Genomic DNA, 19171 nt, shown 5'->3' with positions numbered 1-19171 from the left:
ACCTCTACCCTGCTGGCCATTCCCCATCTCTGCCGCTCAGCTGAGCCACTGGGTGGGTCTGCCCCTAGATTTTGTCCTGCTTGAACCCTCACTTGGGGCCCCACCAGGTCCATGGCCAGCCCTTCAGCCCAACCACTCCCGAGTTTCCTCTGGGGAGGTGAAGTGGCTTTCAAATCCGTCACCTTTATCATGTGCCCCTGTATTTTTCCCGCTGTTTATTTGGAGCACTCAGACACACCACTGATGTCTGCAGGGAGCAAGTTAACTTCAATGATAATAACGTCCATTTTGTGCTTCTGAACCTGTTTGAAGCTTTCTATTGCTACCAGGATTTGCGAGTCTGTGGTTGCTGCGTCCAAAGATGGGGTTGCACATCGCTCCTCCATTCGTGGCGGGCTAGTCCTGCAAGTACCAGCAAAGTGAACCATGTGCGATTGCTTTGCCTCTCAAATTGCCTTTCCATTCACCATCATGGAGGGTCGCAGTCAGCAAGGGGATGGGTATAATTGCAGGAGAATTTCATCCAAGGGCCAAAGGCTATGTCTCACCAGGGAACTATTGTAGACAGCAGCGGAAGACCCCCCCTTCTGGGTTCAAGCCATAAGTCTCCCTTCACCATACACTCCGTGGGCACGGGGAGACCAGCACAAGCCCAGTCCTTGATAGGGTGCTCCTTATATAGGCGTCGCAGCAACTTCATGATGCCTCAGGTCCCAGCTCAACGCATCTCCAGGACCACACAGAGGGGGTAACACTCCCCCCGGCACAGAGTCTCAGTGCCCAGGCCGGGCCACTGTCTAATATGTGTAGGAGGAGGAAGAGGAGACTCTTTACCCGCTCCACACTGTCGGACTTCAGCTCACAGTCCCCCAGGCTGCTCACCTGGCACTCTGTGCTCCTCCGCAATGGCAGTGCTCCAAACCAGGGCATCCTAGACTCCTCAGTCCCCGGGCAGGCCACAGCAACAGCCCTCGCAGTAGTCTAGGGGCACTCCGGGGGGCTGTGGCTTGCCCAGGCTGCCTCCAGCACTGCACATCAGGACCAAAGCTCAGGACACATTGCCCCCTCTTATTAAATATTTACAGGGTCCTCAAAGTCACACCCAGAACTTCAGTAGGCCGCCATTATTATATCAGGCCCACGCCTTGCCCAGGTCACTTCACCGCAGCAGAAATGGGGAACTAGGTCACCGAGGCCACTCATGTGCTCGAGGTCATGCCACCACAGGACCCTGCCCCCAGGCCTCTCTTCTCCAACACTATCCAGTACAGAGCTGCAACTCCAAGTTGGCCCCAGACAGGCACATAGCAACAGCTGGGGGTGGGGTTGCGCCCACCACAGGGTAGATCACCAGGGGAAAGTTATTGGGGGCAATCCTCCCCAGGATTTAGTAGGATTCCTTAGGAATGCTGCAGGGTGCTGGGGTGCTTCCTCTTAACATGTCCAATCGGCCATCTTGCTTTGCCACGCCCCCCTTTTTGTTCCTCTTAATAGCATTTCTCCATTTACTGTGGCCATATTTGGGACTGTACCCTACAATGCCCATCACTTACTGGTTACCAGGGGTCACATGGTAACCTTTGGATTCCCTGTGTCTAGTATGCAACCCTTAAGTATAGGGTTCCAGCTGTTGATTTAGGTACCATATAGGTATTTCTCGAAGGTGTCAGGCACTGTGAGGCACTTGACTAGCATGGAGCCTGGAGTACTGTATTCCTTTTGTCCTGGTCCCAACATCATACATTTAGGCATGTTTGCTGTCTTAGTGGCTGTGTAGGAAATGTGGAAAAGTATCATGTTCGCAATGAAGGTGTTAGTAAAGGAAAATGGAGGTGGCATCATCATGGCCATGATAGGGGAGGAGAAGAAACCATTAAGACATGGTCATGCATAGGTAATGTTGAGTTATATATTGGTGAGCACTCTTTGTGAGCACTCTGTTACTTGAGAAGTTAGACATTGTGTTCTTGTACAACTATAAAGTGCTGATTTATTCTACTTCTTTTTCACTCACATCACAGGGTGTTCTTTTTCATTATTCACTGTAGGTGTCATTACCCCTGTCAAGGAATGTAGCACCATTTCGTTTCGGAATCCTACAAATCAGAGAAAGACAATTCTTCACCAGTTTTTAGTGAAGTATTTCCAGAAACAACCAATGACTAGGAGGATCTTTCATGAGTTACCTTGGCACTTGAAGATGAGTGGCAACTGGAAGGATTTGTATGACTTTCTTTCACATCCTGGGTAAGCACTGTGCATTTTTGTATGGGAAATGTAGTTATAACTAAAGTAACTATAATTCACGCCCGCATTATGCACTGTTTATTACCTCACATTTTACATCACTCATGACATGTCTTATAATATCATTGATAACATCACTGATGACATCTGAAATTACATTTATGATAACAGGTTACTTGGCATGGACACACGTTATAGTTACTTCAGATAACTATAGGTGTTGAATAGAGTTTAAAACATTGCATTTGACCTAACTATAACTTTACTTAAACCTTTTGTTTTTTTCAATATAAAATGTTTTTTAACAATGTGACATGTGCCCATACAATGTACCAATGTACCATGGTCGCAATTTGTGCAGAGCTTTTGCAAACTGTTGTTTTGTTTATATGGCCCTAAGTTCTGAAAAAGACTGACTTGATGCTTTGCACTTTAAGAATCTTAGGGATTCTCAGCATAGAGTTCATCTTACTACTTTAGCTTTTGGGTATTTTGATTCCTTAATTTTCTCTCAAAGATGTCCCAGGGAGCCATCCTGTATTGCTTTGTAAGCAACTAGACAGGTTTGAAATTGAAGGCAGTGGAGTGCACTTACAATCAGGCCAATGTGATCCAACTTTCTAGGTCCAGGTCAGCAAATCCTGACACTGTGGTCAATATAGGGAATTCTTAAGTGCTTCACACCAGATCGAACCAAAAAATCCCACAGCACTGGTAAATTGGCTGCTGTAGTCAGTGGAATTACTTCAGAGACTCTCTCCGTAACAAAAACATCTCATAAAAAACACGGGACTGCATCAGCAGTGGGTCCTCGAAGAAACTTACCATTGACCCACCGAGTCAAATGGTCAACCAGTGTTAACATATACCTTCACTTCGTAGGCAGATGTGGAATTGTCCCAATACATCTAGACAAACTTTTTGCTAAGCTCTAATAGGGTTACAACAGAATATTAATTAGGCAAAAAAGTTGTTACATGTGTTTCACTCCCCATATTTGTGTAACTCAGTTGCCACGCTTTTCATTTTCTGATCTTTTTCTTTGTGAGAGTGCACCCAAGATGGCTACTATGAGCCATTTCTGTGCTTTTATGTGTTAATGAAGAGGAGGTTACTAGTCTCTCACTCCAAAAATGAAACCATCTGTTTCTGACATTTCATCAGTAACTTTCTAATAGGGCTGCAGGGCTGGTTCAAGGCGTCTTTGCTTTGGCCACCCCGTAAACATCACGTCTATACTGTCTGAAGACTGTGAATGTGAATCAGTTCTCGTTTCCATTCATCAGTGCTCTCACAAACTGCGGAGTTGACCTCACAGCTTACAATGACACAGTGCTTAATGGCATCAGCAACCTCATCTAATTCACTGACAATGTGTAACCTGGGCAGACAGTGAGCCTGCACGATGCAAAATCCTGGAACATACTGAATTCTGTCATTGTGTTCCAAGAAATCTGTGGCCATCCTAGCCAATATTGCTGTAGTTTTCATTATCTGGAAACCAGACAGAGGGCCTGATTTAGATCTCAGCAGACAGGTTACTCCGTCACAGTAGTGACGGATATCCCGTCCACGGAAATATAAATCCCATTACATCCTATGGGATATATATTTTGGCGAATGGGTTATCCGTCACTGTTGTGTCGGAGTAACCTGTCCTGCAAGATCAAAATCAGATCCAGAATATCTACTAATGGTGTATGATCTGATTTCTTCACAAATTGTTGGTCCTTAACATAGGAATGGAATTTTTCCACCCTTCACACACAAGCCAATATCTTTCTCATCATCTATATCAGTATCTGTGCTCAAGAGGCCCTAATGTGTGAAAGGAAAAACCAATAATGTACTGTTGCTGTCCATCGACCAGTAAAAAGTATACATCCAAACCATAGACACTCACATTTGCCATATGTCACCGACTCCTTTCTGTGAAGGATTGAAATGCACAAATCTATTATCATTATTTTGATGCAATATTGCACTCTTCATTCCACACAAAACCAGCCTCTTTTTTTAGCTGCAGTCTAAAATATTCAGTAAAGTTGGCAAACTCTTGGAGGAAATCTGAGGGGACTCACTCATGCCAAGAAAGCAACTGTTCACTAATCCTGGTATGAGTTTTATACAATTACTGGTAAACGAATGTACTAAATACTCAACTTCAGAAGCCCTGAACACACATGTATCTCCACTTAAAGTCACACATCTTCTCTGTAAAGTTTCCCAGTTGCATTCAATGGTTACATCATACAGAGGCAAACTTTCACCAAAAATCAATGTATAATTTTGGAATGCCATCACTTTAGGGATCCACACAAGATGTCACATTTAAATCGTTGAAGGGCTAAAGCAGTCACTGCTAAAGCATACTGCAGAACTGGTAGGAGTCCATTTGGGTGATAAAGGCCATATATGCCTGGGTCCAAACTAATCAGGTGATAAGCAGACATAAGGTCCAACTTGGTAAACCACTTGGACTGACCCCCCTGCGATAATGGAGCCTCAGATCTAGAATGTGGAAAACTGTCTGTCCACAATGCCTCATTAAAATCTCCTGATGTCAATGCAGACGCACAACTCAAAGACCTTTACTTGCCAGAATGAATGGGGACACCAGAGTGTTGCAACAACATGCTTAATCACACTTTTATAGAGCATGCTCTGAATTTGTTTGTGAAGGTCATCACACACACACTTGGGGTAACATTCCGTAACTTCTTGATAGGTTCACAATTTTTCTTCACCTTGATGATATGTCTGCAGTCTGGAATAGTTCCTAAGTGATTACTAAAAAATATATTTGAACTTTTGATACCAAGATTTTTCTTTGGCATCATTAACTAAAGAGACATGAATCTTTTATCCAGTCTCAACATCATTTTAAAATTAACCTTGTGCTACCACCTCAATACATTCAAATATTTCTTGGCAACATGAATCTTGCATTTGAAGGAATGATCGTCGTACACAATTTGAGCAGAAAAATGCTATTTGAGTTCAATTCTGCTGCCCTCAAAAACCACAGTAGGGGCTGCAAAACTTTGCGTTTCTAACTGCGCTCATAGTTCGTATAGGATATAATTGTTATTTGTTTTACCAGACTCTACCAAAAGATCTATAGGTGTTATGTCTAAGAACACCTGAACACAAGGGTCGGCCCTTTTCTGGGACTACTCCTGTATAATCAATATCCACAGCTAGAACCAAGTAATCCAACTTGTTAACACTTTCAAGTGGAAAAGAGAAAGACCCACAAAAAGGGGCGCAGCACAAGTCGCATTAGAAAAAGTACTTTTTGCACATCCATGCCCCAGGTGCAGGCACAATGTGGTGCTCGTCACATGGTGCATAGATGTGTTGGGGGGACACTACATGTGCCCCAGGGCCACATAGCAGTGCCAACGGAGGACAGGGGCCCCAAAGTCCATTTCCGACTGCATTTTTATGGCGGTTGGAAAGGGACGTCCTAATCCCTACTGTGGTGCTGGCGTGGGCCCTACCTCCATTGAAGGGATAGGATTCCAACCACCGTCCTGATGAGATCTTGGATCCTGTCAGAGGTGGTGGTCTTTCCCCAACCTCTGCTGTCCAACTGCCTGCATCCAACTGCGGCGGTCGGACTATCGGCCTGTGTTTCGTGGGTCCACCACTGACGTGCCCACCAATATCGTAACTAGGCCCTTAGACTGAACAGGATATAATTTGATTGCACACTTGATTGGACATGTATACAAACAAAATCTATGATAACATTTTGTGAATGAGAATATTGCGACTCTTAGGTTAAAATATTGAGGAACTAGATGTTGCCAAAAAAGGTATGAAAATTGACATTTTAATATGCAGACCATTATAAGCAACTTATTTAAAATGATAAACAAAAAATAATAATATAATTAGATTAAATAGTTTTAGCAGTTAATGTAAAATATATATATATGCGAACTTGCTCAATCAAATGCACATGCGGGACCCACTATTGGGAGACAAATGATGGCAGGCAATACTACAAATCCCAGAAACCAGTAGGAGGGATCACGTGCTACAAAGCAACAACGAAGCTTTACTACAAAAGAAAGCGGAAACTGCCTTGAAATGCCACATGTACATTCTTTCCCCAGAAGAAAGTGCGGACAGCACTGAAACGCGTCGGGATTGCAAGATTTAATAAACGGGACCTGACTCTTCCTGCGCATGCAATAAATGATGGTTTGTAACCAACCTGCTCCCGAGTGATCCTTTTTCTGCAGAGCCTTTGGACAATATATATATATATTCACTGAAAAAACCATAGGTTATAGACCATATATAGTTAGGAATTAGCATTTACAAAACCTTGAAAATTCACTGAAAAAACCATAGGTTATAGACCATATATAGTTAGGAATTAGCATTTAAAAAACCTTATTTTACTCACACAAAACCATTGAAATTCCATATATAGTTAGTTGCACTAACTATATATCGCGCACCCGCAATCCACTGCTGATGATGTCACATATTACATCATTCATGACATGGTCAGTGACATCACTGATGACATCACTGATGACATCTCAAATGACATCACTGATGACATCACTGATGACATCATCCAGTGACTGTGTGTTTCTGTAAAGTTTAAATATGTTTTACATATTGAAGAATGAGTAGATGTATAAGTGTCTGGACGAAGGATTTAGTAGGTGCATGACTGAATGTATGAGTGAGTGATTAAATGTGTCTCACTGAGTGCATGGGTTAGTGACTAAACTGTCTTAATTTGTGCATCATTATGTCTGTTGTTCTGTAAACTGCTGCATGTGTTGATCAGTAGCTATATGATTAACTATATGGGTTATTGATTGATTATCCAAGTATTTGTATGGGAGACTGAGTGTGTGTGTGGCTGGCTGGGAGGTGTGTGACTCTGTGCAGATCAATGTGTACTTGTATCAATGATTGTATAAGAAAGTAAGTATGTGTTAGTATATGTTTGAAAATGTAAGGTGCTCTATGTTTAACTGTATAGACAAGAAAATGGAAGTGTGATTGATTCTTTACAGGACTGACTAGGTGTGTGACTAACTCCATGGATGAGTGGCAGAGTGTGAGTGTCTGTATAGGTGTATGAGTGCATATGATAGTGTTGTAAAGATGAGTGATTGTATGTATGAATGATTGTATGGGTGAATGAGTGAATGTGTGTGTAGACGTAGGAATCAGTGAGTGCGTATGTAGTAACTAGTATTGGTGTGTCAATGGTTTCAAAAATTATACTCTGTATTTAACACTGCGTGAAACAGAGGTTATATTAAAATGTGAGGAGATGCATTGTATTGTCACATGAATGATATCATCAGTGATGTGGTCATTGATGTCAAATGAGATGTCATCAGTGATGTCATCAGTGATGTCATTTGAGATGTCATCAGTGATGTCATCAGTGATGTCACTGACCATGTCATGAATGATGTAATATGTGACATCATCAGCAGTGGATTGCGGGTGCGCGATATATAGTTAGTGCAACTAACTATATATGGAATTTCAATGGTTTTGTGTGAGTAAAATAAGGTTTTTTAAATGCTAATTCCTAACTATATATGGTCTATAACCTATGGTTTTTTCAGTGAATTTTCAAGGTTTTGTAAATGCTAATTCCTAACTATATATGGTCTATAACCTATGGTTTTTTCAGTGAATTTCAATGGTTTTTTAATAGCAAATATCATAAGCTGTCGAATGTCAAGTACGTGGTAAGTGAAAACATTTTCGTGTTTATGCACACTGATCTGCTTTGAATGGTGCCCCCCCCCCTCATTTCTATTAGGAGTACTCTCTCTTTGCAGATAGTGAAAGGTAGTTAACGCAGGCCTTTGCCCCCGTTGTAATCCGTCGTGCCTGCTTCTCTCTCCATTTGATTGATTGTTATCCAAGTATTTACTATTTTAGAATTAGTTCTCTTTGGTTCATTCTCTATTTACAAACAAACACAGAGTCGCAATACTCTGTTTAGTCTTTGCAGATAACGAAAAATCGTGTAAAAAAAAAAGAAAAAGAATCGAGTAAAATCAGTAGGCCACTAATGGGATCTCTTTTTGACCTCGCTAAAATAGAAACATTAGGAACAACCCCTCATAACAAATACAAAACTAGTGAGATGAACTGAACTCCACACAATGATGGCTGCAAAACAGCTCGGCTCCGCCACCCACCCCGCCCAAAATAACGATAAAGAGCGGCTGCCATGATTGGTTGCGGAATGGCCACAACGGAGCTACGAAATGGTGGTGCTCTCATGCTAACCCCAGCTTCAGTCTGAAACATCCAGAAACACTGTAGACTACCAATTCGATCAGTTCCGGTAGCGCCCCAATGTAACCCGGTAGACAAGAACTAGCCCTCCCCTCTTTGACTGATGGTTCTTGTTGCCTGTCCCTTCTGTTGTCATTTAACAGAACTATTTAGCCTGCTGAAAGGGGTTGTGTTTCGACCGCTGGTTGGTGGAGACATTTTGACTATATTCTGGACCTGCGTTGTCGCGTAATGCGTCATATGACGCGCCGCGTTAGCGCATCCGGAAGTCATCCGGGGCGCGCAGCGCGTAACGTAAGCATAACAAGTCATGTGACTTGTTAATAAAACTTTTCATTGGTTCATTTTACTTTTCTTATTCTAATGATGAAAGCCTTGGTCATATCACCTAAAAATTACGCTTTTAATTACTTCCGAACATTATTTTTTCTTAAATATATGTTATAATGTTCCAGGCTAATGTACTTTCCCGGAAATTTTACAACTGTCCTGCAAGTAAAATATATTCTTTTTTCGAGAAAAAGAGCGTTTCTTCGTCCCATGACGGAGCCGTTGAGCAAAAGAGGGTCGACCTGCTGTCTTAGTCGCCGATACGCCTGAATATGAGATTCTTATCGATCACTTTATGTTGCAGGAATAGAAAACACAACAGCCCTTGACCATTTATCTTTACTGCGTTCCTTCGTATTATACCTTTTACCCTTCATGTAATTGGTCTGCTTTATTTCACTTGCCTTTTAATGATTCTAAAACAGTGACTATTATTAAAAACTTTACCAATGTATATACTACTACCATGTTTTCTTTTAAAAACCTTTATTGTGAAAATTTCATTATACAAATACGAGCCTATAACCACGTGGGCCTGCCACGCAGCAAACTGTAACCGTATATGATGAATAGACATTTACACTGTAGAGGAACGTAACGGGCGGGCCATTAGGTTGCAAGAACTAAGGTGTGTAACAGTTACGGAATCGGTGGACGTACATTTTATAATTAAAATACGACAGGGCCAGTTACAATAAAATTATCTAGATATACATTTGCGGGCAAGTACCATGGGTGACGTTAATTCGAATTTTCAACAGTACAGTAATCAATAACACATCAGAACTTAATATCAATAGGGATGTCGAAATATTCAATCAATTCTCGTCCCCGCCCGCCATGTGCTTCAAAACTGCATACGTATCTCGTGATTTCAAGGTTCTGCAACCAGTACACAACAAGGAGTTACGAGTCCCATTTATTCCGGCGCCATTTTGGGCGAGGACGGGCAGGTCCAGTATATAGTCAAAATGTCTCTACCAACCATCGACTATGATGATGTTCATATGCTGTATTTATTAGAGTAACACTCATCTGTCCACATGAAATTAATTTACCACAATCTAAACATGTCATTTTAATCTTTCCAAAGTTCTTCTAAATATTTGGGACCGTTTCCCTTGCCTCTGAAGCTCTCAGTGCCACTTCTTTGATGAATGTACTAGCAGGTCAGGGGTTCTCCTCCAAATCTCTCTTTTATGCAGCACTATAATTAATTGGTGCCACCTCTCCATATGACGATGCATGGTATAGTTACCACAACTATATTTTTTTTCGGTTCCTCTGGAGAGTTCATCGTGGCAGATGAAGCGTGTAACGTACCGGGCATTTACCTTTTTTTGCATGTACAGGAAAGGAAAAAAAAATCGAGCGTCCGAGTTCTAAGGTGTCCCAGGGCCATTTTAGTGGACCAGGCCCAAATCCAAAGAACAGGCCGCCATTTTGAGAGTCCTCTTGCAGCCGCCTGTCGCTATAGCATCAAGAGCAGCCGAAACTCAGCTGAATGGCAACTGAAACGGTAAATGGGCGCCCCACTACATTTCAGCATTGTAGGATGACCACACCAGTACAGCAACTTGCTAGACATCACCTCGGTGCCATCCGGATCTCGGCGCCCAACTGCAGATGAAGTGCCTCTCAACTATGAAACCACCACGGTGACATCCGGATCTTGGCGCGTTGTGCTGCCTTCGGCCTATTCGCACATCGGTCCGCTACTGACGCCATCTCACAGGCTAATGGGGTGACCCACGCCGAGTTTCAGCATTGTAGGATGACCACACCAACTTGCTAGACATCACCTCGGTGCCATCCGAATCTTGGCATCTCAACGCCTAGTGGTATCTTCCATACAGAAAATATTGTTACGCTGCCTTTCGCCCCATTCGCACATCAGTCCGCAACTTAGACATCACCTCGGTGCCATCCGGATCTTGGCATCTCAGCGCCTTGTGGTGTCAGTCAGAAAATATTGTTGCGCTGCCTTTGGCCCCATTCGCACATCAGTCCGCTACTGACACCATCTCACAGGCCAATAGGGCGCCCCACGCCGACTTTTACCATTGTACGATGGCCACACCAGTGGCACAACTTGCTAGACATCACCTCGGTGCCATCCGAATCTTGGCATCTCAACGCCTAGTGGTATCTTCCATACAGAAAATCTTGTTACGCTACCTTTGGCCCCATTCGCACATCGGTCCGCAACTTAGACATCACCTCGGTGCCATCCGGATCTTGGCATCTCAGCGCCTTGTGGTGTCTTCTACTCCGAAAATATAGTAGAAAATATTGTTGCGCTGCCTTTGGCCCCATTCACACATCAGTCCGCTACTGACACCATCTCACAGGCCAACAGGGCGCCCCACGCCGACTTTTACCATTGTACGATGGCCACACCAGTGCCACAACTTGCTAGACACCACCTCGGTGCCATCCGGATCTTGGCATCTCAGCGCCTTGTGGTGTCTTCAAATCAGAAAATATTGTTGCGCTGCCTTTGGCCCCATTCGCACATCGGTCCGCTACTGACGCCATCTCACAGGCCAACGGGGCGCCCCACGCCGACTTTCAGCATTGTAGGATGGCCACACCAGTGCACCTTACTAGACACCACCTCGGTGCCATCCGGATCTTGGAATCTCAGCGCCTTGTGGTGTCTTCTATTCAGAAAATATTGTTGCGCTGCCTTTGGCCCCATTCGCACATCGGTCCGCTACTGACGCCATCTCACAGGCCAACGGGGCGCCCCACGCCGACTTTCAACATTGTAGGATGGCCACAGAAGTGCGACAACTTACTAGACACCACCTCGGTGCCATCCGGATCTTGGCGCGTTGTGCTGCCTTCGGCCTATTCGCACATCGGTCCGCTACTGACGCAAACTCACAGGCCAACGGGGCGCCCCACGCCGACTTTCAGCATTGTAGGATGGCCACACCAGTGCGGCAACTTGCTACACACCACCTCGGTGCCATCCGGATCTTGGCATCTCAGCGCCTAGTGGTGTCTTCTATTCCGAAAATATTGTTGCGCTGCCTTCGGCCCCATTCACACATCGGTCCGCTACTGACGCCATCTCACAGGCCAACGGGGCGCCCCACGCCGACTTTCAGCATTGTAGGATGGCCACACCAGTGCGGCAACTTACTAGACACCACCTCGGCGCCATCCGGATCTTGGCGCGTTGTGCTGCCTTCGGCCTATTCGCACATCGGTCCGCTACTGACGCAAACTCACAGGCCAACGGGGCGCCCCACGCCGACTTTCAGCATTGTAGGATGGCCACACCAGTGCTGCAATTTGCTGGACACCACCTCGGTGCCATCCGGATCTTGGCGCGTTGTATTGCCTTCGGCCTATTCGCACATCGGTCCGCTACTGACGCCGCCTCACGTGCCAACGTATTTTCTCCGCATTTTACACCCTATGCCACATAACAGGTCATGTGACTTGTTTATAAAACTTTTCATTGGTTCATTTTACTTTTGGTTTCCTAATGATGGAAGGCTTGATCATGTGACCTAAAAACAACACTTTTCATTGGATGAAAACTTTTTTTTTTTCCCAAACGATGAAAGCCGCACCTTGTTTCTGGATGTTTCAGACTGAAGCTGGCGTCAGCATGAGAGCACCACCATCTCGTAGCTCAGTCGTGGTCATTCCGCGAGCAATCATGGCAGCCGCTCCCCACCAGAAGCCTGCAGGAGTCGGAGCCCCCAAAACTTTTGATGAATTCTCAAGGCGGAGGGGATGCTTTCGAGAATGGGTTCCAAGACCTAGCAGACAAGCGTCCGATTTCCAAGGTGTCCCAGGGCCATTTCAGTGGACCAGGCCCAAAAAGGAAACAGCCTGCCGCCATTTTGAGAGTCCTGTGACAGCCGCCTATCGCTGCACCGCAAGAGTGGGCGCAACTCAGCTGAATTGCGGCATTTGACACAGTGGACCAAAAACGGACGGAATGGCAACTGAAACGGTAAAGGGGCGCCCCACTACAACAGATGACACTCCACCTGGAGAGGCCCGTTCACGCCGGCTCCCCCGGGGCGCCCCACGCCGTTATTCGGAGCAGCATTGTAGGATACCAAAACCAGTGCGGCAACTTACTGGACATCACCTTGGTGCCATCGTTCTGCTGCCTTGGAACTATTCGCGCAACAGTTTGCTACTGATGACCCACCCCCCGCGACGCCCCATGCCGTTATTTGCTGGGTGGCAACTTACTAGACATCACTTTCGTGTCATCTAGATTTCGGCGCGTTCTGCTGCCTTGGAACTATTCGCACAACAGTTTGCTACTGATGACCCACCCCCCGCGACGCCCCACGCCGGAAATCTGGACGTTGTGCTGCGTTGGGACTATTCGCACAGCCGACCGCTACTTCGTTGTTTTTCCCTATAAATGTTTATATGTTATTAGTATTTTTGTTTTCTTGTATATATTTATAAATTATTAAAGTTTTATAATCTTACTACTTTGTCGGAGTGCTATATATATTTAATGTGACACATAATTGTAAAAACTTTGATGTACAAAGAGTCATCCCTGGAATCTTCCGCTTCAGGCTCGGTCCCCTCCCCAATCACAATACAGGATGGTTTTCAGATAATAGCAACGCTTCTGCTGTGACGGATCTCATCGAGTGTGGGCCTTGATCTACTATAACTCCTTTGAAGAGGGGTGATTCTTTACAGCTGTGGCCATAAACTACATCTGCAGGGCTAGCTGATACCCTAGGACCAGCCTGGACAATCGGACACAGAGGAAAAGGAGTGTCAGAGGGTGCGGTAGTGAATAGGGCGAAAGGGAAGTGTCGGGCGGGCACAGGGTGTGATTCTCAGGGAAGAGCAGCGCAGATGGGGGGAGGTTTATTACCCATGCATAAGACAGAGAGCGGGGATGACCACTGCCTGGGGGAGATGCTTGCGAGGGTGGGGAGCCATGCTAAGGATCGACAGCGTGCACAGAGTGGGTCTGGTCAAGGCATCTAAAATGGCTGCCGTGCACGACAAAAGTGTGGCATTTGAAAAAAGACAAGAAGGCGCAGACAATGTTTTTCAACACTTCCTGATTTCCTTCGAATCGAACGTTAACAGACGTTGGGGCATATTACCAAAGTTAAGCGATATTTATCCCTAACGATGCTTAGCAACGATTTTTTTACCGTCAGAAATTATCGCAGATAAACCTTGCTATTATCAAGGTTTATCGGAAATACGATAAAAAACGACCGCAATGCATTAATATCGCTGAAAACTCAGCGATATTCATGCATTACCGAGCTAATGCTCTTAGCCATGTTATCCACCTCCCATTGGATAACATGGCTAAGAACTGCTCAGGGCAGGTGGTAGCTTTTGGAGATATTCGCGCTTATCTCGAATATTTCCAAAAGTTGATAATAGGAGATAGCGATGTTAGCGACTGTTTCCAGTCGCTAACATCTTGGCATGCCCACTTTGCATGTCAGTAGTGATAAATATCACTCACATGCAAAGTGGGGCCCAAGATGGTCGCTATCTTCTACTAGCCGTCGCTAACTGGTGTTAGCAACAGCTAGGTAATACACATATAATTTTATCTCCGCGAAGCGGAGCGCTGTTACAGATATATATCTTGTTTTTGAACGTTAATTTCTCAAAATGCACTGAAGCACATATATTGAGACCTAGCAAAGGCACATCGGGCTACCAGTCCCTACAATTTTGCCAAGTTTCGTGCAAATCCATTCAGCTGTTCGATCCTACCGAGAGACAAGATGGCGGCCGCTACGGACTGTTTGGAATGTTTACAGACACCGGAGAGCCAATCAGCTTCGCTTCGCAAAGCTCCGTAACGCGAAAAGTACGCGAAGCGGTGCGGTGTTACAGATATATATCTTTTTTTGAACGTTAATTTCTCAAAATCCACTGGAGCACATATATTGAGATCTAGCAAAGGCACATCGGGCTACCAGTCCCTACAATTTTGCCAAGTTTCGTGCAAATCCATTCAGCTGTTCGATTATTATTATTTTTTTTTTTTTGCCCCGCGGGGCCCTTTTAAAACCTCCACATCAAACCTAGGGGGTCAGCGACAATCTACTATGGCCCCTTATGGTCATTTGCCCCTTCGCTTTGGCCTCCTCTTGTCTCTCGATCCTACCGAGAGACAAGATGGCGGCCGCTACGGACTGTTTGGAATGTTGACAGACGCCGGAGAACCAATCAGCTTCGCTTCACAAAGCTCCGTTGCGCGAAAAGTACGCGTCCTGGGCCGCTGCCCAGTCCGCTGTTACAGATATATATCTTTTTTTAAACGTTAATTTCTCAAAATCCACTGGAGCACATATATTGAGACCTACAAAAGGCACATCGGGCTACCAGTCCCTACAATTTTGCCAAGTTTCGTGCAAATCCATTCAGCCGTTCGGGCTAAAAGTGAGGCCAACCGCCCTATGGAAATTAACATGGGAAAAACGCGTTTTGGGACCCCCCTTTTTTCTCGGCCCCCCCTTGACGAACCCCCCCAAAATTTTCAGGGGCTGCTCAGAAACAAAATGTGCCATTTTCCTGAAAATTTCAGCCAATTCCGTCCACAAACGCCAAAGTTATTAGACATAGAATTTTCAAAAATCCCATAGAGAAAAAATCCTAACTATATATACCTACTGGCGACCGCCAGTAGGTAATATATATATATATATATATATATATATAATCTTCCAAAAAGATGCTCCTTCCGATTGCCCAGGGCCCCGCGGGAATTGGCGTACACGCCAGCGGAGCGCGCCGGTATTCAATACTTTCAAAAACGTCCCGAATGTAGTACGCTCTCAATAACACGAAAAAATGCCAGGAATGATTCTAAGGGTGTTTAATACTCTGACAACATGTTTCGGCTGTAAAGCCTTTCTCACGTCAACTAATAAAGCATTCAGTGATTCTGTTACTATTGACATAAACATAAGACTAAAAACCAGCGCGATCATTCAGAATAGTGGTGGCCATCTTGCAAGGTGACACAGGCACGGGTCAGAACCTGTTTCCAAAAAACATATAACAAAATACATTACACGTTATGATGTTCTGAGACATGTGCTTCATAGTGTTTCAACAATTAACCAGACATGACATCACAGCCTGGACATGGCTCAAATAAGCATTCAAATCACACCTCCTTTAATACAATGGAGGGACACTGTTGAGACCTACAAATTGCCTGGGTAAAAATGCATCTAGACTGTGTGTTTAGTCAATTTGGGCACGCATGCAAATTACTGTATACAAATAAGATACAAACAAAAATGCACCAAAGGACGGCACTGCCAGTGATGTTATAATTACGTACAATTGTCAGGGATTTGTACTCCTCGGGATCCGGATGATGCTATAAGGGGTCCACCCCTTGATATCACCAATCTCTGAATATAAAACACAGAGCGTTAAGGTGATCAAGTGAGGGAAGGGTAGGTAGGGAACAGCAGGGATGAGAACCTATAAAACAAAACAACAGAGATCAAAACACATATACACATATATGACTACTCTCTGTAAGGTCTCACTAATTCCCATAACTACCTTATTCACCATTGTCTTGCACATCCGTGCATCTCTCCAAATGATAGCAACAAATCCTGGTTTGGTGAATGAATCCTAGACCAAAAACAAAGCATACAGTTATAATGGGCTCACTTCCAATCTCACAGCACCCACGCTCCCTTACTTAAGGAAAATGGCTCACCGGTTCTGGTAAATGGCATTAAAAATATAAATGATAGCTATGCAGTCTTGGTAGCAAAAGAATAATAGTCAAAGCCCTTCCAACAATCCAGGGGGAAATAGTGATGTCCCAGAAAATGAAGAAAATAAAGAATCAAATACTGCGTTAGCAACACGCTATAATCCCAAAGTCTCTCCCTACGGTTTTTGGAAAATGCGGTTACTTCACCGCGATGCCAGAAATGTTGTAGCAGACTGTTTTTTGGGGAAATCAGAACAATATCCAAATTCCGCTGCCTTCACAGCTGCCCCAAAGTTTGATCAATGTTTGTAGACGCACATTCACTGTCCGGTGAAATCGCCGTCTAGAATTATTCCGCTTTCAAGGACTCACCCCTCCGATGCGAAGCCCCCTAATCCTCCGAATTCTCTCAGGCCACGGAACACTAGCTCAGCCGAGCTAGTCACTTCTGCTTCAATGCACACCGCACTTCTGCCGCTGAGGAACCACGAAACAAACAAACGCCAACTTCCAGAATTACGCACACTAACTTGTGCGCACCGCGGCATCTTGTAGACGCTGACTCCACCCCCAAATCCATGACTCCTGGGATTTGTAGTTCTGTGGGTTAGGTAGGCGCTCCTGATTACGTACTCCTGACAAAAATGCCCCTGCGCAAGGTAGCTAATGCACATGACGATTCAACGGATCTCTGGACCATGAAGTCCAAACCTGAGTAAACACCTTGTCACGTGGAGAGTGTAGAATACTGCAACCCGAATAGTACCATTGTCAATACGAGATACCAGTGGACAGTGTACCTTAGGACACAGAGTTTATACATGTCCTGTCCATCTTAGGCTGTGGAATAATGCCTGAGCAGTGAAATCCCAAAGTGTGAGAAAGACCGGGTGAATTTTTTGCATCTGCAAAGCCAATTATGATGTAGAATACAACAATATCCATATTGAGGCCTGGCAGTAAGTCTCTCAAACTAATGCAAATGTGGCATATTGTTAAAATTGCAAAAATCAAATATTTACAGTGCTTGTCGTGCATACGTAGATTCAGAGTGCTGCAAATGCCCATCAGTGCTATTGTGCTCGGTGATTCAGCGGTGAAAAGGGTAGGAGTGCCCGTGAAAGTGGATGCTGTGGTTGGGCCCCTTCCTTTTTGTCTGTTAGAAAGAAATACATTGAAATTAGTGTGAGTGAAGTGAAGTTAAAACTCTAAAACATAATACATGAACTTCTCATTCTTCTAAATTACTAGAATACATATGGAGGAGGGAGGATGAAAAGAGGGGGACAGGGGTCAGGGTCGGGTTAAAGAACACACCGAAAGGGAAAATCACAGCCATGTACTGCATGGTCATGTTGCTCTACACAAAGAACAGTAATCGTAAAACAGAATAGATTAGAATAGATGAGCACTGCCCATTCATCCAAGAGCTGAGTCAATAACCCTATGCCCTGCGATGTATAGCTAACTCCTCGTCTTGATTGAGGCCCCCTGGGTCTTTGGTCTGGAAATCTATGATGTATTTGGACTCCTTGTGTCTCAATCTAAGTTCCCTGTTGCCTCCCCTGGGGTTTCTCGTTATCTGCTCAAGTATAAAAAATCTCATGTCAGAGGGATTAGAGAAATGCCTGTCTTTAAAATGCCTTGCCACCGGATACTTCTCATCTTTGGGTATGATGGCGCGGTAATGTCCAATAAACGTTTCTTTGCTAGCAAGGTAGTGCTCCCTATATACCACAACTTGCACGGGCATTCAATCACATAAATAACAAAGGTGGTACTGCATGTGAGAAATTGTTTGATCTCCCTCTGTATGCCGTTGTAGTTGGCCTCGCTAGTAAAGTAGCTGTTCTTACAGGCCTTACAATGGCCACAAGGGAAAAATCCCTTGAGGCCATGTTCATGCCCTTTTGAGTAGGTGGTGATATCACTGTGGACCAGCATGTCTAATATGCTGCTACCTTTCCTATAGGTAACACGTGGTCTACTTGAGATTTCTTCCCCCATCACATTGTCATATTTGAGGATATCCCAGTTCTTGGAAAGTATCTTTTGTATATTTCTAGACTCAGAATTGTAGGTCAGAATCAGGTGGGTGTTGCATTCACTATCTTCCTTAGGGAATTGTATATTTTCTCACCCCAAAACACAGACACTCTCCATTTATAAACACAATCCATTAGGGAAACCAACAAAAATTAACATAAGCCTTTCAAGGAAGCATGCTTTAAGTCTGGAATGGCATCCCTTCTATTATTAGGACAAACCCCTTCTAAATTGATTTTAAAAGTTTAAAGAATTATGAGTGTAGCCTTGCATGTCTTCATCCGCTGTGACAGGAAGTGGAGCCAAATTAGAAGTGTAGGTTACTAAAGCCAAAAAGGAGCAGCAGTTAGTCCAGCACCAAATATGGCCAACCATCAATACTGCAACACGTTCCACAGGATCCAGAAACTTAAACAGAGCCCTATCGAAAATAATGGTAAATTGAACAAAATAAATGTTTGACTTTTCAAAAACCTATCTAAATTAAACTGAATGTTAAAAATTTTATCTTTTTTTAATCAATGT

At 44.3% G+C, this 19171-nt stretch overlaps 1 protein-coding gene across 1 annotated transcript in view; it reads left to right on the top strand.

The window, feature by feature from the left end:
- The window catches only part of LOC144817928 (putative tetratricopeptide repeat protein 41), a 391161-nt gene that overhangs the window by 239156 nt on the left and 132834 nt on the right, over nt 1–19171 (top strand). Inside the window, exon 7 of the mRNA XM_078674882.1 lies at nt 2049–2247. Coding sequence (XP_078531008.1) covers nt 2049–2247 — 199 coding nt within the window. The remainder of the gene's footprint in view (nt 1–2048; nt 2248–19171) is intronic.

The sequence above is a fragment of the Lissotriton helveticus genome, chromosome 1_1, assembly GCF_964261635.1.
Source record: "Lissotriton helveticus chromosome 1_1, aLisHel1.1, whole genome shotgun sequence".
NCBI lineage: Eukaryota > Metazoa > Chordata > Amphibia > Caudata > Salamandridae > Lissotriton > Lissotriton helveticus.
This window is presented reverse-complemented; position numbering and strand designations above follow the sequence as displayed.